Here is a 24,339-nt window from a genome sequence, read left to right as displayed (position 1 = left end):
TGAGCAGGAGTCATTTTTAATCCTTCTTTAGCTTTGGAGCTCAAGCCACACAGAGAAGGTGAGGTTTTCAAGTCTTTGCATCCATTTTGCAGCCTTTCTTTTTCCATTTTGCCAACCTCTGTGCTGAAGTGTGGACACCCAAAGCATTCACTGGGGGTAGTAAAGCTTTTCACACACTGAGACCATACTCTGTTGTATACAGTTAACAGCTGACTCGCTGGAAGCAATCATGTCCTGATTACACGTCATGTACAAACAGAACAGTCTTAACCAGCAATGAATAAATATTCATAGGTGCCAAAACAGCCAGCTTCCCACAGCCAAAAATAATTATGAATGAAACAGGCGAAGAGGAAAAATTTAAACAGGAAAATCTGAAAAATAATTGGAAGTTGTTAGAGAACATTTTAGTGGAGGTTCAAAAAGTCCTCATTCGGAAAGCAAAAGTATTTTGACTAGGAAAAACGTCACAGTTAAGAGAAGAAATGGAAAATGAAGCATTATATACCTATGCATACCCAAGTTCCTGCTTGAATTTGATAGCAATAAGACCATAATCCTATTTATGGAAATCAAGTAATTTCTATGAAATCAAGCAAGGACAGCTTTTTATATATTATCATGAATTAAAAGTGATTCTTTCAACAACAACATCTGGACAGTGACAGTGTGTATGTTATTCATAAGGCTGTCATCAACCAGTAATGCAGCTTGCCTGGCATTTCCCCTGCTCTTTTCACTTATATCTTTACCAGACTTTCATCCCAAAACATTACATCAGGACCATGACATTCAGGATGGAATCACCCTCTGTGCCAAGAGTCAAGCAAACAAATCCTGCCTGTTTACAGATCCTCAACAGATCTGTATGTGTTTGGGTTTTGCAGCTCAGATACCTGCAGATTTCATCTACCTTGGGTCTACTGGGGTGGATGTAGCACACGAGACCAAGCCTTCTGTCTGCTTCCCCACAGAAGAACTGCCCAGGCTGGGGTATGCTAAGTGAGTGAAGACCAAAAAACCCTGCTGAGCAATGAGGGACAACCCAGGTACCTCAGTGTTAGTGCCTCCTGGGGAGGAAGAAGACCTGCCTGCCTGCCTGCCTGCCTGCCTGCTCTCCAGTCAGAGAAGGGCTGACAATGAAGGGACTTTGCTGCAGCCCATCCTTACTGCAAGTGCCTGTCTTTAGTTAGATGGGAACCTTTCAGCTGGTTTCTCAACTCCAGGGGTTTTGGGTGACTGTACAGTCCCAGCCTGCCTCATACACCGTTATGTTCCCTGTTACATCCTTGATAAACTGAGTGAGTAACAGGCTGGAGCAACTGAAGACAAAACTTGCAAAATTCAATTCAAAGTGAACCGAACCTGATGTTCTGGGGCTTTGGTCAACCCATAAAAGTTCTTTTAACCTGAAAGAGAAAAGTTTATTTAATTTTCAGGTTACTTCTTAGCTCTTACTCTTTTACTTTGGGTCAAACTTGAAAAGAAAATGGTATTTCAAATGATATTTGCTTTATTGCAAAGATGTCTTTGAAAAGATGCTTGAACATTCTGAAAAAAATCACAGGTTCCTCAGCCAAAAATATTTGCCAAATTCAACAGAGATTTTCAGGTCCCCTAGAAACTCTTATATTTTAGGGACATTTTTACTTTGCTCTAATGTTCAGAAACATCCTAGAAGCTCCTGACACCCCTGGCCCTTGAACACTTGTGAATGTGATCTGTAACTCTGATCTTCTCTGACAGCCAGAGAAAGTCCACGTTCCTCTGCCTCCTCCATGAGCTCCTCTTAGTTCCCCTCCCCTGCTCTGCTGCTGCCAAACTTCTGTCTCATTAGATCTAGTCCCAGTAGCCCAGGGTCACAGCAGCTTGGAGCAGAGCTGGTGTTTTGCACCTTTTATGATGCCTCCTCTTTCTGTGCCTCTATTTTAGCACCATCTCAGGCTCCTCATGAAGACGAAGTTTCATCAAAGCCAGAGATCAGCTGAACTCAAGGTTCCACTTGTGCATGGAGCCAGGGTTCAACCAAGGAACAGGAATAATGGGAAGGGGAAAGAAAGCTGCAAAAATGGGTAGATGAAGTACGTGTCCCATGGTCACTGAGGACAAATATGCTTTGTTGCACATCCTTCAGGCTGCTGTGGAGCACTGCAAATCCAGGTTGCTGGATTCACCTGAGTTCTGAGTATGTTTAGTCCTCTGCACACACCCACGCTGGGTGGGGGCATGTGAGGAACAAGTGAGAGCAGAGTGGCACGTGAGGGTCTTGAGGACAGTGAAGCAATCACCCAAGCCGCACCATGATGTCCAGCCGGGCTGTGTCCCACAGGACAACTCCCCTCTGGAGACCAAACAGCTGTGTCCCACAAGGGACCGGAGGCAATGCTGTGGTTAGGGCACCAGGACTGCTCCCACTCAAGCTGCTCACTCACCATGTGGTCTTGGTAAAGCAATTTTCCCTGCCAGTGCCTCTATTTACCCATCCATTCATCATAAGAATGGGCCTCTCAGGTGTGCTGGGACCTGTTAGTCATTAGCTTTTTCTGCAAGCTGCTCAGGAAGGTGTTGTGGATGCAATTAGCACTCATGCTTGGAGGCTGCCAAGAGACCAGATTCTCCAGTCTCAGCTGGCATTGAAGAGGTAACACCACCGAGGACTCCTCTCCAACAGCTCTCCATCAGTCTGTGCTCTCCTGGGTCACCGCCAGCCTCCAGCTCCAGTGGGGAAACAGCAGAGACAGGAGAGGCTGCGCTGTAAGCAGGCACAGTCCCAGTCCAGGCACTCACCGGTCCTTCCCTCCAAAGAAAACCTCCAGAGGTGTTCAGACCTGGGCCTCACACAGGCAGGGAGCAGCCCAGAGTTTAGTGTGTCTCTTCTTTGTTTCTTTTCTTTTTTTTTCCCCTTCTTTTCTTTCTTTCTCTCTTTCTGGCAGCAGGAAGATTGTTTAAAGTTGCTAATAAATCCCAGTTAATGAAGCCTGAAAAGCCAGAGCTGGGAGCCAAGAGAAACAAGAGCAATCAGTACAGAAGGAATAGAAAGAGGATCTTGAAAGCCGGCCTGTGAATAATAACATGTTGAAATGTGTTCGCCGGCAAGGGCTTTGTTACCGCGCTTTGAATCCAAACATGAGCATTTGGTGCCAAGAAGAGAAACTGCAGCCAAAGGCAGGTGTTCATTGCCATTCACCTCTTGCTTCGGGGCACAGCGGCAAGATCAGACCCCTTCCCAGCCACTGGCTCTTTCACCTGCCTCTTCTCAGGCCCCGAGGGCAGAGGGACTCACCGTCATGGGGAGTGCCATGCCCCTGCATCAAGGCAGGCACAGCAGGCTCAGGACCCACACCATGGCCACCCCTTGCAGGCTGTTCCCTTTCCCAGGTCAAGGGACTGGAGGCCAAGAAACAGTGCAAAAGCACAATGAAATAAAATGCAGGCATGTGTGCTAGGAGTGTGAATGCAGCAGCCCTCTTCTCATCCCCTGCACCAGGGAAGAACCCCCCTTCTCACTCCTCTTCCCGTGTGGGTGCAAGGACCAGTGGAGCCATCACAGATTATGGAGCACCAGCACCACCCGCATCAGCTCCCAGACATCTGAAACATCCATCTTTGGAGGTATTGTCCAGCACAGGGTCTCGCTCCAAGGCAATCTCATTCTTGTAAGAGGCAGCACTGCAGTAATGCTGGCTTTGGGGCAAGACTCATTCTGGAGTGATAGCTCCAGAGGTGCTGACATTTCTGGACAAGGTTCAAGTGTGCTGGCACCATGGTGAAAAGCCTTTCCTGGAGCAGTGCAGTAACGAGTAGGGTCTGGAGTAGGGTACTGCTAGGCGAGCAGCTTTGGTTTCCATTACATAGCAGGCTGCAGAGGTCTCTGGTAGAGACAAATGCTTGTAGGGCCATGTCCGTGTTTTGCCATGCTGAGATTTGGAGGCAGGATCACTGCTGTCTTCGTAGCCACCTTCCCTGACAGCTCTCCATTTCCAGATGGCTGCAGGTGAGGAGCTGCAGCTCCTCTGAATTCTTGGACACTGTGGTCCCCCCCAGGATGCTGCCTAGCTCTGATATCTGAGAAGGCATCTTGTTAGCAACAAGGGGACTAGCCCTGGTTCATCCAGGACTCTCTGTCCTCCTGGTTGACATTGGTCCTTGGCAGAGGACAGCACAGGTTGTCAATTAAGTGAGTGGGCAAAAGCACAGAGAGGGTTAAAGGATAATTCCTCTGACGAAGTCTTCCAAAGGTCATCACTGTGCAATCTGGCATGCCATAGAGGCAGATTTTGGTTAAGGTGCAGGTGGGGACAGGAGATAAGGGCTTCTAAGGGGTTCTCCATCATGCACATTGAAAACAAAGCCAAGTTATTGAAGGGGCCCAAGTCAAATTCAAAATGTTCTGAAAATTTAGAGATTTCAGTTATTTTTATACTCCGTTTAGGCAAGGGATAGTGAAAAATCCTTGCAAGTAAGGATAGAAGGCGTAACTTCCCTGAAAACCGCCTTCCAAATGACTAATTCTGTTCTGGGGTACCCCAAGTGGGGCACCAGAGTAGAGTCAAAAGTCAAAACTGCTCTGAAGGTTCGCAGGGAACAAATCTTCCCTGAGAACCTCGACAGTTTATAAGGGGATGGAGTGAAGGCATTCAGTGACCTGTATTGGGTTGTTCATTAAGGAATTATGTCTTATTAAATCTTACTTGGCAAATGAATCCAAACTAGCTTGCATATGAACATTCGTGTGGGTTGAAAACTGGCTTGAGGACCATAAACAAAAGGAGCGAATGCCATCAATATATCGAGTTGGAACAGGCATTCAGTGGGGGTACGGAGAGCAGAGTTAGAAACAGGCCTGCATAGTCTCCTCCTCAGGGATGGAGTAAGGCAGTAAAGACCACTTTAGAGACACCTCCGGGTGATACCAGGCTAGAACCAGCTGCAGATTCCTGTGTGGGAAGGGAGAGTCCAAGCCTGGCCCTTTTCTCAAATGTACCATGTTTTCACTTGCATGACTTAATTGGCTTCATTCCTGTTTTCCACCAGCACGAAAACAAACTCAAGCATAACACAGAGCCCTTGGTCCCCTGTGCACCCAGGGGATGGCACAGTCTTGGCGTGATGATGCTTTTCAGACAGGAGCACAGAGAGTTTATCTGGGCACGGATTCTGCCTTGACAGTGTTAGTGCTTGAGAAATGAACCAGAGCAGGAGATCAAAGGGGTAGGCTGACATGCTCAATAAAGATCTGGCAATAGGAAAATTCCACTGGGATATGGACACACATGTTTGTCCTGTCCTGCCAATGAGCAATGTTCCTGCCTCCTAATGTGAATGATAAGAGCATCACCGTGTTGCTTGAGCACATGACATGAGTGATCATGCCCAACAAACAGCCTTTGGGCGTGCCATGGAAGTTGTAGCATGACCAAGAAGCCCAAGATACAGGAGGGGGTGGGATCCTGTGGTAACTGAACTGCAGTAACCATGAGGTGGTAAACCATGAGTTTGTTCCAGCTTGGAGAGTATTGGGAACGGAGATCAAAGCCTGGAGGAATGTTCCCAGAAATCACAGGAGTGGGGAAGGTGAGGGGGGTGGGGGGAGAGCAGAATTTAAAATCCACGGAACACACGAGCTTTCCAAAGCAAGCGAGCCAATTCCAGCTCCCACCCTCCCCTTCCACCTGCCCCTTCTCTCCCTCTTCCATCGGTCACTTTAAAACCACAGCTCTCCCTTTCTCCCAACCCTGTCTCACGGTGTGAGCTCCAGGACGGCAGGCCATACTCAGGTCTACCTATACTAAAAAGAGACCTGAGCAGGCCTGGAGCAGAGCTTGTGTGCTGTGGACCAGACATTCACCCCTGCAAGAGCAGCTCCTCTTCCCCTCGTGTGATTAGGGCACAAGGGATTACCACCTCTCAGTCCTTCTTGGTGCGGTTACTTGCTTCAGTCTCCTCCCAAGAGGAGCAAATTAAGACCTGTCTCAGGGGAAATCACACTGGCAGCATCACATAAAATGCTATTGTTCCCTTTCAAATAGAAAGAAAGGGACCATATCAGTGGATTTCCTGTGGGATCTGGCTTCTGGAGATATATTCAATGGGTGCCTGTCTGCCAGGCTGGGAGATTCCGGGAGAGTTTGAATGAGAGGGACAGAGGGAACCAAGCACTAGGGAGGTAGCAAGTGACCATAGACAGAGGAAGGGTCTTTTGTTCCTTGAGTCTCTCACATGAACTGGCACAGGAGCTAACAACATGGAAGCAGGTGTCTCTTCCCATTGGCCACTAATGCTGCTGGACAGGGCAGCCCGAAAGACCTACCCATTCCTGACACACTCTTGGAGAAACGGGACAGCCACGTTGCCTTGCCTGGGACACCTGGCTACCATAACAGCATCATGCAGCTCCGGTCCTGGGAAGTATAGCAAACCTTCAAAGCCCACACCTCCAGACCCTGTGTGCATGTCCCAGCCATGTACCCCTCTAGCAAAGCAAAATCTCAGCCTGTGTGCACAAACATGGACATCTCCTGCCTCCCAGTCTTTCCAGGCATACAAGTAAGTGGAGCCCATCTCAGACCTCAAAGGCACTGGCAATCACCTTGGGAGGTGGATTGAGTAAAGTGATTGTGGCTGATGCCTCCCTTTGTGCCTGTTCCTTGGCTTGGCATCGAGCTCTGCACCTTGGGGAGAGGAGCTGGGCTGACCTGGCGGCAGGGAGGAGGTAAAGGTAGAGAGAGAAGATCCAGAGGCCAGAAGTGAGCCAAGGACACAGTATAGTCTCAGTGTGGCAGGGTCAAGGACAGAAGTGGCAGTAACAGGGAGGCATGGCTGCCTTTCCTGGGGCTGGGGGATGCTTTGTGCTGCTAAATTCACCCAGAGATGGTGCCCAGTAAAACCAGGTCATCTCCTGCAGTGTTGTTTTTCCCCTCGTGTTCTGTTTTGCCCATGGTGCTGAGATGCCACAAGCTATCTCAGCACATGTCCCACCAGCACACAGGGCTCCCTGCCACCCTGTTCTGAGGCCAGGAGCCCCAGCCTGGGCTCCATCCAAACTCCACACTCCTTTCTTGCTAATTCTGGAGGTCTCAGATCCATTTAGGGATTTGGCAAACACTCAAACACACCCAGGAAAGTGAACGTAAATGTGCAGAGCTGCCAGGAAACAAGTCAAGAGGCACATTTAACCGTGAATACATGTAGATCGCTGCCAGCAAAGGCATGGGGGCAGACAGGAGCTCCAGGGAGGTAAGGACAGACAGCCCCCCTTAGAACAAGGAAGCCCGGTGGGATGGATGCTGGGAGCAGGCTGAGGATGCTGTGCAGGAATACCTCCCCTCCAGGCAAGAAGTCCAGTCTCCTGGACAACACTCACTCCCATGTGGAAATCAGCAATCGAAAGGAGCAATTACCCCAAATCACAGCCCCCAAGTGACAAATAGCCCAGCCTGCCAAGTGGCTTGCATACTGCAGAGAGGCAGGTTACAACCTGCTCACACACATTAAAGAGACGACCCTGTGCTGTTTATGCTGTCGGAAGCCTAATTACGGGAGCAATTTTCTCCAGATTTCCAAGGGGAGAGATGGGGAGGGAGAGAGCTCAGGCACCCACACATGCCTGCTCTGCCACCGGTGAGTGTGGCTGCCCAAAACAGCTCAGATCCTCTCCGTGACCTTTGTAGAGTCCTCACTGCAATGCACTCTGCTTCCAGCCTGGATTACACTGCTCATCCTTGACACCTGCCTCCTTCGCAGCAAAAATGTCTAAAAAGAAACAAGATTTTGAATACAACAAGCTTGCCAGCATCTGTGCCTGACCTCTCGGGCCTGGTTTGGACTTTATGGGAGAGTGAAGATGAGCCTGGTCGCAAATAATGTTCACTGTCTGCTCTTGGGAGATGCAATATTCCACTCCAAGTCAAGTGGACAACAACAAATTTCTTACCCTCTGACTATGAAGAAGTCCAGTCTTGACCTCCTTTTGACCACTTGGGGATCAGAAAGTAAAGCATAAATGCAGTAGTAATTTGGGGTCTTAATCAGGTTGTTGAACCCGTTGTCATGAGTCTGGCTGATGGGCACTGGGACTTGGTCCATGTTTGTCCTCATGGGAGAAACAGGAGGAGAAGGAGAAGGTTTTCCTTAGGTCAAGCCTAGACCATCAGTGAAAATGATGGTAACAGTGATGCAGTTTCCAATATCAGTGAAAAATCCCAATACCTGTTGATGCCCCCTGCTCTGGGCCTTGCTAAAATTTGAGCTCTCTGATCAGACGATGCTGTACAAAGGTGAATCCCACAGTTTTCCTTGGATAAAATCTTTCAGCCAGTTCTGAATGTTGTCCCCTGCTCTTTGCTCTGTGTCCCCAGTGGTCCCACTTCCATTTATAGAATCACAGAATCACAGAATCAGCTTGTGATGCTGCTCTTCACTTTGTTTTCCTCTCTCATCCCTTCACATTCATCCTCATGCATCAGTCTTCCAAGGCTGCATTGTCCCTATCTTCATCTTCTCTCCTGAAGTTTTCTCCAGCCATAACTTGTCCAAGAACCAGTTTTGAATTGTCTGTCTGGGATTTGGAAACCATTCTCAGATAAGCTGGTTCTACTGTGGCACCTACATGGTACCCCCAATCTCCAGCCCTTTCCCTGGTCTCCCCTCACAGTTGATACCAAACTCTCATGTGCTGAAGGAGCTGGGCCTTAGTGGTGATCACGCAAGTCAAAGCAGTGCTGGGAATGAGGGAGTGGAAGCAAATCAAGTGGCATCAAGCTTTGATGGACAAGACAAAGGGAGAACCTGCAGGATGCAGAAACAGGCCACATGCAGGCAAAAATGACAGAGAAGGGTCCATGATTTAGGGATAGTCTTTCTAGGACCATGCATAAGCAGAAAGTACCTCTCCCCCTGCTCCACCCTCACTGCCAGGCATCTGGCGTAGAGCAGGGTCTGTAGGTTGGTCAGTGCCTTCAAGTAGAGGGCAACCTCACAGGCAACCTGTGCTGTAATTTCTGTGGAGTGGGATCCTCTACAGGTATCCAGGGAATTACTTGAGCCATGAGCTATTGCTGGATGCTGAAAACACTGGATTCAGGTCTGGCAGGGGTAATAAGCTATTATTTTCTTTGCCTGTTCCCCAAGCTATAAGAGGGGATGATACACAAAGGTTGCCCAAGCTGCAACACCGCAGCTTCCTCCCCAAGAGGGCTGTGGCAAAATGCATGAATTGTTAAGCCTCTGCAGACAAGGGACTGTCATTACAAGGATGTTGACACATTACTGGCTCTTCTTTTCTCTGCAGACGCCTCTCTGGAAACCAGATCTCCGGGATCCCAGGGGAAGCTTTCTCTGGCCTCTACAGCCTGAAGATTCTGTAAGTAACTCCTTCCCCTCTGCAGAGCCGCCACTGCCCCCACCTCGCCCGGCCCCTCGGCACTGGACGTGCTTGGGGACTTGCAGCCATCCAGAAGGGGACGTAAAGTTACAAGGCAGTGTGGTGTCAGTTGTTAAACCCACGCTGGCTAACTTGCCCCTTGGTGAGTGGGGAACTGTGTCCCACCCCAAGGACCACTCACCCCCCTGCACTGCTTCCTTGCTTCTGCTACAGCAAACCATGAGCAGGTCATCTCCAGGGCACAGCCCTCCATGCTGTGTGAAAGCGCGCCACAGGAGAATCTGCAGAGGTTCATATTTTGCATAAAACTCACCAAATACCCTAATGTGCCTCCCAGATGTGGTGTCCAGACCTCAAACTGGCCCCCATCTGCTTTGCTGCTGAGTCTTGGTACTGGGTTGGAGCTACCCAAAGGTCCAGATGGGCGCTCTGGCCCAGCTCAGCTGCCTCTTCACAACCAGCCTGCCCTTGCTGCAAACTTCTGCATGGCCCAAGAGGCTTCTGCAAGGCTCTGGAGTGACCTGCCCCTGGGAAGGGTGGGATCCTTGGGCAGTCTGACTTCAACCTCAGCCCAGCCTGCCCACCGGGGCGATGGGGACATGTGCAGCTGCATCCAGAAGCATTGCAGCCGTCAGGCCTTAACTGGGAACTGCCAGCCCTGGTAAATGAAAGCCTCCTTGTCATTGTGGGCAGGCCACCCACCTCTGCCTGTCCAGTGGGGAAGGTCTAAGTGACAAGGGTTACCAGCAAGATCCTCCCCAGAGTATTCTCCTACAAGCTGGGGTGTCCCACTGCCTGTGCAGTCACACCACTTTTTGCATCCATGTGACAGTCCCGTAGGGTCTGTGCCAGCTATTGAGGTGGGAGTCCCTTTCTCCCTTTCAGGAACCATCTTAAAAATCTCCTGCAATAAACATTTCATCCCCAAGGGGATGTTTTGAATTCAGCCACAATGTGAAATTGTTGTAGCTGGTCCAGTTTATACAGAGCAAGCAGGTACAAACCTGCTCCCAGGATTAGAGAGTATAGAGCTGTTTACTACATCTTCTGAAGATGTAAAGTATGAATCCTGCCCTAAATCTCAGGGCTTAGAGATTTATCCATCCCCTGCATTAGGCAACAAATCAAAGGAACTGAGGAAAAACCGCAGCTCTCCCACCCAATTTCAACAAGAGGAACTTTCTACTCGGGGAACACGGGAGCTTTTAAAGCCGCTTTTGATCAATTCCCATTTGTGTCAGGCCCAGGTGACTACTGATGCAGAGTACAAGAGCGATGCCGCTCTTCCGGAGCTAGCATGGCTCCCCACGGGTTGCGGTAAGGAGAGGAGCGTGCTCTCTCTGCCCCAGCGCCCGCATGCAGATGGGCTCACGGACACCTGGCCGTGCTCCACCACGGGGACACATTCACGAGCGACCCCATTGTAAGAAGAGGCTTGAAGGATCAGAGCATTTCCAGCTGGGAAATGGTTGCATGGAGAAGCTTGCTGCAGGCTGTCTTGTGGGAGCTGAAGTTGGTGTCCTCATGCTTCAGGACAACCTGCCTTGCTCTCAGCCAGACTGGGCCCAGTGACACAGGGTGGCACTTGGGCTGTCACAGCCACCCCTCTGGCTGCAGGCCTGCCTTAAATTTAAGCCCCCGATCTTTCCCATGGAGGTATGCAGAGGACTAGCCCAGCTCCAAGGCCAGGGAAGGAAGGGCTAATGTTCACAGGGACTGGCCCATCCGGGCCCTGCCATGGGCATCTTATTTAAAGAAGTTCCTGCTCCCTAAAAGCAGGGGCACTGCCAGCCCTCATTTCACTGGGAGCATTTCACTTTCCAGAGACTGACATTTTCCTGGCTTGTTTGCAGGAGTATGTTGGGCTGGCATGTGCTCTGGCTACAGGAGATGCTCTGATTGATTGCTTTCTGTAACGATACTGTGGGGTCCGTGGGAGTGAGGGCCTTGACAGATGCAGTTGTGGGTCCCTGTGCCCTCCAGGAACAGCAGTCATTCACCCTCATCTATTTCTCTGTCACTGTGAGAGTGAGGCTAACAGTGATGGACATGGAAAAGATAGGCTGGTCCCTGGGAATTTGCTGGAACAGGACTAGAAATTTTGCCAGGACAGACCTTAGGAGCATCAAGCTTAATCATGTTGGAAGGGCTCTTGGCAAGGATGAGGACTCTGACTGGTTTCCTCTACTGAGAAAAGACCAAGGAAAAGCACAAAGTGCTGAAGAAGGCGGGTGAAGGCCACCACGTGTTTCCTTCAGGCTGTGATTCAGGTCCTTCAGGTCACTGCAGCAGAATCTGCTCCATCTCCCCAAGGACCAGGGGGAACAAACGTCCTTCCTGGCACTGGCTTGCTGAAGAGTCATGGGCCTCTCCACCTCCCCTCTGACCTCCTCAGGACAGGAGTGGGAGTGCAGGGTGCTTCCACAGCAGCACCACAGCCTCCTTGGCAGCACAATAAAATGACCAAAACCTCCTGTAGGGAAAGGTGTTATTATTGCTATTTTACTGGCTGGGAAAACCCAAGGCAGGAACTGAGCTTGGAAGCAGAGTGACCCTTCCCAGCCCATTGCAGAGCTTGCACGTTCCCTCAGAGTCTGGTTGTGGTTGGGCTGGAGAGCAGAGCCTGGAGGGAGACCATGGGGATGGCTCACCCTGCTTCTTGCGTCCTGGGAGTGACCAAAAATCCTCGCCCTCTTCCCAAGCCGTGTCTCAGTTCCCTTTTCCATTGCTGTGTTTCTCCGCCCCCATCTTACTGAAGGCAAGACCTCTCTGGCAAGCCAGCTGCTGCAAGATCTCCATGTGACCTGGCACTTTGAAACCCAGAAAAGCAACTTCAATGCAAAAGACTGTAGAGGCATTTGGGGCTCATGGGGAACTGCAGTGATTTATAAGACACTGTCATTACAGATACTACAGATACTACACAAATACGGGGGGTGGGTAACCAGCTGTAAATCGGTGTAAACTGGTGTGCCTCATGTAGTGTACAGAAGTGTGTCAGGTAACTGGGGAGCATCAGTTTCGCCCTAGTTACATCCACGGCCTGTGGGGCTGCTGTGAATCTACACTGTGAAGAGCACTGCATTTCATGGTGACATGAGCTGCTCACTACACAGTTCCCCATCCCAAACAGATCCTTGCTCCCTTAGGACTAGTGTAACCACTCCTGCAGTCATGTGCTTTTCTCTGCACTTCAATCTCCTTCAAAAAAAAGCACAGATCTTGAAGAAGGTATCTGGAGAGGGAATCTGAAGAGCCTGTGAGGCAGGACAGATCAGAGAAATGCTGGGATGTCAGGTATTAAAAGACAGGAACAGGGAGGAAAGTCCTGTCTGCTTGCTTTAGGTAGAGGCAAAGCATCAAGTTTATACTCAACCATTCTGCCTCTGTTGAAAATCAAGACATAAGAGAACTCAGGGAGGGCAAGTCACCCTTCAGGCTATACACTGAACTTCCCTGGGAGTGCTGGGCTCTGATAGACAGCAAAGGCTATGAGATAGGCTGCTGGGCTGGGTAAGGACCCGCACCCAGATACCATCTATGATCCTTCTGTTCCTCTTAATGCTGGACCATGCTGTCCCATCTGGCACCAGCAATATTCAGGACATGGCACAGCAGGAGAGCAGCCAGAGGAGAACAGGCAGAAGGATGAAGAAATGCCAGATCCTCATCAGTGAGGAAACTAGAATAAAATTAGAGGGGTGGTAGAGAAATGTAACTGGGATAATTTGGTCTAGAAGATAAAAGGCTTAGAGAAGTGCACGGTGCTCAAAGGTAGGGCTGAGTGTGTTTGACGTGACTGCCTCTGCCCACGCCCTCCTCCTGCATCTCCCACAGAAAGATGGTCCATGAGCAGCACAAGTGGCCCTTGGTGTCCATGTGCACACAAGGGGCAATCCCAGCCTTAAACACTTTGGCAGTCTCAGATCCCTGTTCCATCAACTCCTCATTTTCCTCTAATCACTCTGTCGTACCCCACTCCCACCACCTTGCCATGCTCAAAGTGCTTCCTCTCTTCACCTTCCCAGGTGATCATCTCACTGCCTGCTCTGCATGGACAGAGGCCAAGTGCAGGGACCACAGAGCACCACGAGCTTCCTTGCTGATGCACCCGGAGCCCGTTCACACAGGGTGCATGCTGCAAGGCTGGTGGGATCCCTCTGAGATGACTGTCACCCACAGAGGACATGGGGCTAGAGGCTGATGGGAGAGGGGTCATTGGGTGTGGTTCTCCTTCCATGCTTGTGAAAAGCGAATGTAAGCCTCGGTGATCAATCCCGAGTGCTCTCTGCAGCTCACTGGCATAGGAACTCTCATCCAGATTGACAACTGTCACACAAGGACCAATGCAACTTCTGGGGCTCCTGGTCCTGCTCATCGATTTGTTTCTGCAGCCAAGGTGTGCTGGGGAGATAAAACACTGGGGCCTGCAGCCCAGTTATGCAGAAAAACGAATTGCTTTATTTAAAAAACAGTGGGAAGGATCAGGGGTCTGGTGATGAACTAAAGGAACAATGAGTCAACTGAGGTTACTCAACCTGTAGGTGAGGTGAATGAGGATGGACATAAACCTTTAAGGACAAGCAGCTGCTGCAATAAGGATGGAAATACATGTTCTCTCTGTCTGAAAACAAGATTAGCAGGTTTTGGAGCAGATGGCACTAGGAATATTCAGGACAAATTGCATCTACAGGTGTGGATGCTCTGTCACAGGCTGGCTGAGGTTTGACAGGTGTCACAGGGATGGCTGGAGTTGGGAATGGCTGATGAATGACCAGCTGAAACCTGGAGGTATTCAGGAGATGACTCACAGCAAGAATAGAGATCTTACCTCTGGTGACAGGGACGTCCCCCGAGGAGACAGGCTGGTAGCTGGGGATTGTAACAATTTTCATAATTTATTTTTAATGTCTAGGGCCATAGAGCTGATTGCAGTCATGTGCATGTCCACAAGTAAACTCTCACAGGCATCTTGGGTTGTCAAGAGGCCTGATGCTTTCCTGGTTTTTCCAGAGTGTTAGTTTATGTTTAAAAAAAGGATGGGAAACACCCTGGGAAATCCTCCACAAACCTGCCTGTGCAGATGGTCCTCTCCCTGCCCTCGGAGTGAATCCTAGAGTTACTGGAAGCAGGGCCAGATTCTTGGCTCTGCCTCCTCGGGCTGCTTTTCTGCACAAAAACCACCTGGAAAGTGGCCATGAAGATAGGCCTGTGCAGAAACCATGCAGGGGTACACCCGGAGAAGCAGGTGTGTGGAGACTTGGAAGAGAGCAAGTGAAAAGCCATGCTGCCCCACTACCAACAAAAAATCACGACACAGGGAAGTATGCTGAGATCTTTACGCACCAAGCCTTGAGCCAGTCCTCAGCCAAAGGCAAGGTGAGATCTGGCCCCCTCGGCTCCCATCAGACGAGTGCAGACTGAGAGCGATGGATGCTCAGCAGTCGTAGCTGGAGCTCTGAGGTCTTCTCAAGTGATGGGTACATCCCTTTGCAAAGAGACTTTGCAAGTGCACCTCTCCCAAGGGCTCATCTTTGCATCATGGCCAACCCACATCCTCCTCACAGAGGCTGATGCTCCTGAGTCCATCCTTCAGTGCCAGGATCATCAGAAACCAGTGTCATAGGCTGGTTTGTCTCCTCTGCCAAGTTCCTTCCCTTGCAAAGTTTACTCTTTGGTCCATGACCTCCCAACCTTGGAGCTTTCCAAGGTAGCAGAATATGCTGCTTAATCAGTCTCTGGAAAACTGGAAACTTCCGCATCCTTCCAGATCTCGTGAGCTGCCTGGATGCCCCTCACCTCCAAGTGCCCTAGCTGGAGCTCCATCAGCCAGGAAGCATCCATTCCAGCTGGCCATGTGGCTGAACTTGTGCTGCCACAGCTTCACACCACATCCCACCCTCACATATGTATCCCTCACCAAATGCTCTGCCACACAAGCAGGATTGCCAGGCCTCTTACTTTCCAGGCTGAACATGCCGCAGCAGCAGCAGCACTTACTAGCCAAGAAGGAATCCCACACCAAACTCCAAAGGGAAAGACTCCAAGTACAACCACAACCTGAGCCTGCCTCACCCCAAAATGTGGAGGGCAAAATGCCTGGGTGCATCCTCTTGGCTGCAGACCCTGCACCCGCAGCAGCCAGCTGGGGTGGCCCACCCCACTGCTCCATTCCTCAACAAGCCTCAACCAGTCTGCATTTGCTTGCAGACCCAGTGCTGCCCACAGTCTGCCTGCACAGACAGTGGCGTGAGTGCTGCCCAACACCTGCCTGCACATGCTTGTTGACCCAGTGCTGCCCGAAGACACTCCCACCCACACACTGCCCATGGCTGGTCCCCATCAACAGGTAGGCTGGACTGAGCCTGGCAGGAGTGGTCTTGCTCTGCACATGCCACATCTCCTGGCCTGATGGACCCTACCCAATGGCCACCCTCACTGGTCGCTCCTACTCTTCCCTCGACTGAGCTGCAATAGCAGCATCTCATGTGGTCAAGGACAGGCAGTGACTAGCCTGGCTTGTGGACACACATCAAAAAACATCACCAAAAAAGCCATGTTGCCCCAGGATGGCAGGTTTGCAGATGGCTTGGGACACTTCAGGAATCCCCAGACAGACCCTACCTCTCTGACAACCCTGAGTCTGTGTAGAACAGAAATGGCTTTAAAACAAAGGGAATGGTGTGGCACATCCACAAGACGCTCCCATGGGGAGGGAAGAGGAACATGCAGAGGTTGGAATGTCTTTAATCCCTGTGCACAGGCTCCAGGCACAGTTGCCTCAAGCAATAACAGCCCTTTGACTGTGCTGGCTGAGTCACTTCAGCCTCCCAAGATGGGGACATTTTATCATGCACAGACCTGTACCTCTGAGGGCTGGAAGTCTGCTGAGACTGTCTTGTGCAAGGATCCTGGTGTGATGGGACCTGATCCCAGCATTTTTCTGGTCTTTCAGGCGTGGTCTCTGCCAACAAACAATCCTCCTACTTCTTGAAGAGTTGTGATTTATGCTGGTTCTAGTCAGACTGCTGTGGATAGCAGGTTGTGTTTCCATGTCTGCCAGTGTCTGCAAGCTCCAGTATGGTCACCTGAACAGTGCCAATCCAAGGTGACAGTGCACTATCCAGACCTGGTTTTAAGCACTTGCTGGCCTGAATAGTCTTTGTCATGTTCATTAATGTCTGCAGCTTGCCCAGAAGGCCTGGTGCTGTATTTGATAGTGACTCATCAACAAGTGCAGTCCTTTAGGACTTTACTCATTGATAAAGCTGCTTGAAGACAGAAAATTGCACACAGCAGTTGAGAAACTGTACCAACCAGAGTGGGCACAAGGCTGAGTAGGTGGTGAGATTGCTCCATGGGTGCAAGAAATCAAGCTCTGACTAAGGTCGTCTCCAAGCTGCTGTGAAGCAGCAGCTTGCAGTAAGAAAGCTAATGAAGTCCAGGAATTTTGTTTGGACTGGAGCCAGGAGCTGGTGGAGAGGCAGGAGCAAAGATAGATGCTGATGGAAAAATGCCGAGGCGAGCATGACCTGGGATCTCAGGGTTGCTGTGATCTTGTGGACTGAGGTCCAGCTTCACAGACCACATCTGCACTTCAGTCAGTCACCCTGCAGCATACTGAGGACCCGGATGCGGATCCCTGCGCCATCCTCCATGCACACCCTGGAGCTCAGCTTCCTTTCCTGGGGGAGTATGAACGCAGGCAGGGGACAGGGCACTCCCAAGGCTTTCAGGGACATGAAGTCAGGAGGCAATTGGTTTGCAGAGCTGTTCCCTCTGTGCCATGCTATTCACATAAGTCATGCAGTGATCCCTTAATGCAGAACATACCAGCCATCCTTGGAGCTGGCCTAGAGCCCAGGACTCCTGCTGCAGGTGCTCTCCTCAGTGAGCCACAACATTGTCCTCCTCCATCTTATACAAGACCAGCATCCCAAAAGGTGAAATGGCAACAATTACACAGAGAGGGACTCTGTGACCCTGTCCCAGCTCTCCAGGTGCCCTGCTGTCCTCTGAACAATTTTTCCATCCTCCTTTTGTAGTAGTGCCTGGGCACTCCAGTAGAGAGCAGCCCCAGGAACCAGATGCCACTGCAAGATGTTCTTTTGCTAGTATGTAGGGACCTCCTTCACACCATCTCCCAGGTTTTGGTACAATTATTTGAGCTCTTGCCAAAATCATGCTATATGTAGTTGTTGAAAGGGCCTGTTATGAAAAAAAAAATTAAAAAAGCATATGCAAGAATGGTTTAACGTAAGATGTAAGGACCGACTGCAGGGACCAGGGGCCTGATGGGGGTTGTCCTTAAGATCAGACTGTAAGAAAAGCTGTCCTGGGACATCCAGTGATAAATGTGTCATGTCTTTTCCTGCTAAAACCTGAGCTCCCAGTGAGCAGATCTGGGGCTTTCCTGACCTTGAGGCTGAATGAAGAACTTCTTGTTTAATACCAGGGTGGATCTGTCCCTAGAAAATTACCTGACCCTGTATGGAACTATTTTTTGGGCTCTCTGTATGATGCTCTGATGATGAGTTACTAGAGTAATTACATGCCTTTTGAAGAAGCAGTGCTTCTTGTCCCGGTCCCAGCATCCAAAAACTTCTCTAGCTGCCCTGTTGTGAAAAATAGCACTGTCCAGCACTCAGTGGTTTCAGAGGTGTCTGAAGCATCTTCCTTAAATATCATTTGTCTGCACCAGAATGGCTTTGTTATGGAACCACTCCATGCTGATGGTGGTCTGGAAAGTCTCTGTGTTACTGTTGGAGAAGGGCTTTGTAATAGATAGGAGGCAGCAGGATCCAGCAGTAGTATGACAATGGGTTTTTCTTTAATATCGACTCCAGGTACTTCCACTGATCAACTATGAACACTGAGCTCAGACTTCGTAGAGCCACTGACATCCAATGGATGTCCCACCAAAACCCCAATAGCGCTTCCTAAAGCCCCACTCTACATCACTCTCTATCGAGCTGCACATCTTCTTGATTTAGAAGACCTGAATTGTTGTACTTCTCCACTGGGCTGCAGGACCCAGTGTCATATCACCCCAGCACACCTCGGCTACTGAAACAAATCCATATGCAGGACCCCGAGCCCCAGAAGTTGTGTTGGTTCTTATGTGACAGTTGTCCACCTGGATGAGATTTCCCGTCCCAGTGGGCTGTGGAGAGCACTCATGGGATTGATCACATTTCTCTTTCACAAGCATGGAAGGAGATCCAGGGCCGATGATCAGGGACTTGCCAGGGCACAGTTCCCACCACCTCACAACCCCTCTCAAGAGGGGTCCCACCAGCCTTGCAGCATGCACCCTGTGGGAATGGGCTCCGGGTGCATCGGCGAGGAAGCTCGTGGTGCTCTGTGGTCCCTGCACTTGGCCTCTGTCCATGCAGAGCAGGCAGTGAGACGATCACCTGGGAAGGTGAAGAGAGGAAGCACTTTGAGCATGGCAAGGTGGTGGGAGTGGGGTACGACAGAGTGATTAGAGGAAAATGAGGAGTTGATGGAACAGGGATCTGAGACTGCCAAAGTGTTTAAGGCTGGGATTGCCCCTTGTGTGCACATGGACACCAAGGGCCACTTATGCTGCCCATGGACCATCTTTCTGTGGGAGATGCAGGAGGAGGGCATGGGCAGAGGCAGCCACGTCAAACACGCCCAGCCCTGCCATTCCCCATCAGTCAAGAGTGTGTCTGAGCACCCTGCACCTCTCTGTGCCTGACATTCCCATGCTGCCTCCTGAGTTTTTCTCTTCTGGACCAAATTATCCCAATTACATTCCTCTACCACCCCTGTAATTTTATTCTAGTTTCCTCACCGATGAGGATCTGGCATTTCTTCATCCTTCTGCCTGTTGTCCTCTGGCTGCTCTCCCACTGCCCTGTGTCCTGCAGGGCAGGACCCAGATGGAGCAGTGTGTCCTGGCCAAAGCTTGCCCAGCGTGCAGAGGAGCAGAAGGATCACCGCTGGTGCCCTACTCCTCATACCCCCATGTAGCCACTCCCACAGGGTCTCTGCACTCTCCCAAGAGCAAGTTTGTCTTGCTTCAGGTCTCCTGGGATCCCACCAGCCCCGGACAGTTTTGGCAGGTCTGCAAGCCTGTGCCCAGCTGTATTTGTGCAGCCGGTTATCCCTATCCATCGGTAGAGCCTTCCTCTTGGTCTCCCTGCAGTGTCCTGCATTTTCCAGCCGCTCTCCCACACTAGCCAATCTCTGCACCCCTACTCGTACGTGAAAGGTGGCTTGTGCAGCCCTGTGTTGTCAGCAGAGGTAACAGCCTTCCTTTCCTAGCTATGATATGGATCCTTAGCAATAATGCTGAGCGTTAATACAAATAATTTAACTGTGAGTCCCTATTTTCTTCCAGAAATGTAAGAGTTGTGTGGCCTACAGCTTCCCTTTTCGGAAGATTGTCTCTACAATTGTCTTTTTTCAACTTCTGTTTCATGACAGACCTCTGAATCCTCTGCAGTAAAGCTAGTAGTCACAGCAGTGGGAAAGTTTCTTGTTTGCATCAGCACTCTTCTTTGGGCTGCCCCTCACTACTAAGGCCGTGCTCTGTCCCTTTGACACTGGTAGTAATTATGACAGCCCCCTAAGCATCATTTCCCTTTTCATGTCATCTCCTACCACTTCTTGAAGGTTTTGGAAATAGAAACCTCAGATACGTAAAACATTCCTTGTTTTAGGCATTTTCTCCAGCCCAGCTACCACGCTGGGATGTCTCTCTTATCCAGAGGAGCATGTGCCTGTGATGTCCCAATTCTGGAAGGAACAAGTAGGTTCAGGACAGAGGCTGGTCCAGAGTAAAAAACTTAGCCTTTCCAGAGCTGCAGAGATGATAAAACCAGTAAACTCACATGTGTGGTGCTCCAGGAGGTCAGTGAGAGAGGATAGCGGCTGACCAGGTCAGCAATACACCTGAGGATCCCTGCCTGAATGGCTAAAGTTTGTCAGACACCTACCTCTGGAGCAGGAGACTGCCACACAGTGTCTCCTCCTCTCCAGTCACTTGTGTGGTTACCTCAGTATCCACAGCCCTTCTCCATGCTCTATGCTCACTTCCATTTCTGAGAAGTCCTCCTGGGTCTTGCCCATCCAGCCCAACAGCTCCAGTCATCTGCTCTTTCTGAAGCCCCTGGTCTGATTGGGGTTTTTTTCCACAACGGCTCCAGTTATTGCTGCAAAATGTACCAATGCTGTGAAGCCCCTTAGCAAACAGCTGCGGAGTGGCTCCCCATCCATTGTGTTTGCAACTGTCCTACAAGTTGAATAAGAAACCTGTCCACAGGCTAGTTTGCATAGGCCCTGCAGAGGTAACCACCACTGACACACACTGGGAGAATGATAAATACACAAGCATAAATACGGAACAACTCAGCTGGAAGCACTGGTATTACTCTGGACTAACAGACGCATATGTGCAGTGGAGAGACCCCTTTATGGTCACATCGTCCCAGTGGATCCTCCATTGCAGCACCAAACTCACCTCTGGGACACTCTGCTGAAGGATCCTGGGCCACCCTAGACGGCAGTTCACCCGCTGGCAGCCTGCAAGCTTGCCTCAGAGCCCTGGGTGACTAACATGGTGTTTTACAGCCCCTCTAGCTTTTCAACAGGAGTCCAGGGCAGCTTCAGAAATAAGCAGCAACATCGTCCATTTTGTGTCAGGCTTTTTTTTTTTTTTAACAAAGTTTTCTTTTTTCTAATTATAGGATGTTGCAGAATAATCAGATGAGTCGCATCCCTGCAGAGGCACTGAGAGATCTTCCAAACCTCCAATCTCTGTAAGTCATTAAAATCAATGCTGCAAGCTGCATAGTCCCTTGGGGGCCTGGGCTTTCCAACATTTGAGTCATTAGTTCCTTTGTTAAGGATGTTCTGTCCCTTCTTCCTTTTCTTTTCTAATTAAAGCAAAGATTACTGTCACTTAGCATAGAAGGGAGGGGAGGGCAGTTTTCAAGGAAGGAACACTGTCTTGGTAAAGGATGTTGAAATTACAGCTCCCCATGTGTGCATGGTGATGAAAAGGGCACCAGAGCCAATGCATATTTCAAGGAACACTGGAAAATATCCACCCAGAAGGGGCTCCATCCTCTCCACTGTGGATCACAGTGGGGAAGGGACCTGCCAGGGAGCACAGAGGACACCCTGGTCTGTCAACATGTGAGTTGGGCTGTTTTACCCAGATAGAGGGTAGTTATGTCAGGGTAGAAATGCCTTATTTTTTTACTTTAAAGTCACTATATCCGCAGTAGGTTTGTGCTACTGTATTCACTAAAAATCACGTCACTGAAATATTTGCAGTTTTCTTGAGTATGGGCACACTTGCAGTCAGGTCCTGGTACTGCCACTGAAGGGAAGGAAAGGTCTGTTTGGTAATTGCCCAGCTGGTGCAAGCAGCACTGCAGGAGCTTGTAAGAGCATTCTGGATCAGGCTGAACCACTGAAAAATTAACCTCAATCCTAATCCTTAACTTCAGTCCTAGTTTTACTGTGTCTTTTTATCATAGAAATGTTGGCTGTAAGAGGTTTCTGGGGGGCTCCAGGCCAGCCTCCTTCTTGGAGCAGGGCTATCACCAATACTAGGTGTGGCAGTTGCAGTTTTGTCTATCCGAGCCTTTAAACCCCCCAAGCATGGAGAATCTCCCCTCGCTGGTCACCTGGCCTGGGGCTGCTCTTCCTGGGGAAGAAGCTTTTCCTCAAGTCCGACCTGAAAGTCCTGGAGCACAATTTGTGGTCATGACTCTTTGTGTGATCACTTGGAACCACCCAGAAGGGCTTGGCTCCATCATCTTTCGTTGTGGGTCACTAGCAGATCTCCTCTTAGCCTCTTCTCTGCTAGGTGAAACCAGCCCAGCTCCTTCCACTGCTTCTTGTGAGGCGACTTCTCTGTCACCCTGACTCAGTTGCCAGCCCTCCACTGGACCCATCTGGTTCCTCTTCATCCTTCTTACACTGAGCAGCCCAAAACCAGACAGAGTCCTCCATTTGTGGCCTCCCAGCACCAAGTAGGAGATTCTGTAAATATTAATTTAAATATTAATTTGCAATGGGGGTGTTGGCTGTGCAGGATATGAATGTCCCTTCTGCCAGGAGAGATTCAAAATATTTGTTGCTGAAACATCATTGGCACATGGTTGTGGCTGTTACTAAAATATGTTGACATCATCACCCATGCCAGAGTCAAGACCCTCGACTCTGAGGATTTGCGGATTAGATTGTTTTCCGAGTGACTTCCCTTTCAAGGGAAATGTGACATGGAAGGTCACTGCGATGGGGCTGCCCCAGGAACACCCCTTTCCTCCCTCAGCCTGTCTCTCCTACGCCCATGAAAGTGTCACGAGAGCCCATGGTTGGACAGACCCAACCTTTGCTTCTGAAGGTTCAACTGCCTGCAAGCACCACAGCTGCTCGGGCCACCTGGCCTGAGGCACACACCACTGATGGATGGCCACCTTGGCTAGTGCTGAGAGGTCCACACTCTCCATCCCCTCAGCCAATAGCCCCCACTGAAATACCACATGGCACACAAGAAATGCAAAACACTCCAAGAAGCTGCTCACAGCACTTTTGGGCTTCATTTAAGGCTCAGGGTGGGAGGATGGCTTATCTTGAATCAACACAGAGGTACCTGCTCTTAGTGTACTTTGAGGCCACCTCATCCAGTGTGGGCCCCCCAAGTGTCTCCAAAGTTGGGTGAGCAGGAAGAGCTCAGACCAGCCAGGATCTCATGTTTTTCCTGTAGAAACCGAACAGTAAGAGCAAATTTTAGGAAGAAATAAGCTGCTTCAGACAACCTGAAGGAGACCAGGCTTGGAATAAAATCAGAGGGCTGAGTATCAGGGCATGTCTGGTTAGGACATGCCTAACACCTGTCATATTAGGACTGGTTTCAAGACCCACAGCAGCAGTGACAAGAGATTGCTGTAGCCAGTTGTGTCCCATTTGCCCCAGAATGTGCTGCCACAGCCAGAACACACCCATCCAGAGTTCAAGGTGATTGAGCAGGCACCTCCTGACTTTCCCCAGCAGCCTTGGCATTTTGGCCCAATCTGTCTGGGTTGTTATTCCCCTCTCAGAGCAGCCCCTCATCCCTGGTAGGTCAGCCAGGTCTTTCTTCCCGGAAGTGCACAAGCACCTATGCCCGGTCCCTCTGGGCTCTTTCACTTCTCACCATCCATTTTCAGGAAACCTGTCCTCATCCCCCCTGACCAGGGTCACCTCTTTTGAGCCTTCCCCAGCTCCACCTGAGGCTCAGGTTCCGTTTCCAGCCTCTCATTGGACCTGAATTCCTGTCCCAGACACAAACTGTGCACAGGAGGGGCTGAGACAGTGGCCTCCCACTCCTGTCTCTTTCTTAAAAAACAGAAAAAAACTGTTAAACCTGACAAGATCTGGGTTCTGGATGGGAAAGGGGGCAACAACTTCTGTCCTGCCGGAGTGCTTCATCCAATGCTCCCAACTACACCAGCCAGACCCACAGCTTACCTGCCAGCCACGAGGAACATTGAGAGTAAGTAAGTTCAAAGGAAGGCTCCTGCTGGGAAAATTAGCATTTCATGGGATGGAGCTTAAAGCGCTCCCCCAGCTGAGGGAGCCTGGGTACACATTCTCATGGTCACAGACTGCCCAGGGCTTCTGGATCATACTTACACAAATGACCATTTAATTAAACATTCTTTTTGGGAGGCCAAACTTTGAGAACCAGCAGAGAGTATTAGAAAATAAGAGATGTGCATTGGGAAAACATCACAATCCCTTGTGGCAGATCTGCTGTGGCAACACCTCTCCCCCTGAGCCAGACAAGTATCCTGCTCACCAGCTCAGGAAGGTGGGACCTGCTGCAGTCGGTGTGGATCTTTGTCGTCACCTCTCATCTGATCAAAGAAACTGGAAAGGGATCAGCTAAGTCACAAATTAGTGGGAACTGGTAAACACAGCAAACTGTGGGG

General features: G+C 50.1%; 1 protein-coding gene across 1 annotated transcript in view; it reads left to right on the top strand.

Annotated features, from left to right (window-relative positions):
• Positions 1-24,339, top strand: part of LGR6 (leucine rich repeat containing G protein-coupled receptor 6) — a 148,600-nt gene that overhangs the window by 55,449 nt on the left and 68,812 nt on the right. Inside the window, exons 3-4 of the mRNA XM_009948094.2 lie at positions 9,290-9,361; positions 21,100-21,171. Of these exons, the coding sequence (XP_009946396.2) occupies positions 9,290-9,361; positions 21,100-21,171 (144 nt within the window). The remainder of the gene's footprint in view (positions 1-9,289; positions 9,362-21,099; positions 21,172-24,339) is intronic.

The sequence above is a fragment of the Leptosomus discolor genome, chromosome 21, assembly GCF_034619465.1.
Source record: "Leptosomus discolor isolate bLepDis1 chromosome 21, bLepDis1.hap2, whole genome shotgun sequence".
NCBI classification, from domain to species: Eukaryota; Metazoa; Chordata; class Aves; order Leptosomiformes; family Leptosomidae; genus Leptosomus; species Leptosomus discolor.
The sequence above is the reverse complement of the archived record's forward strand: the minus strand, read 5'-3'. Positions and strand labels throughout refer to the sequence as shown.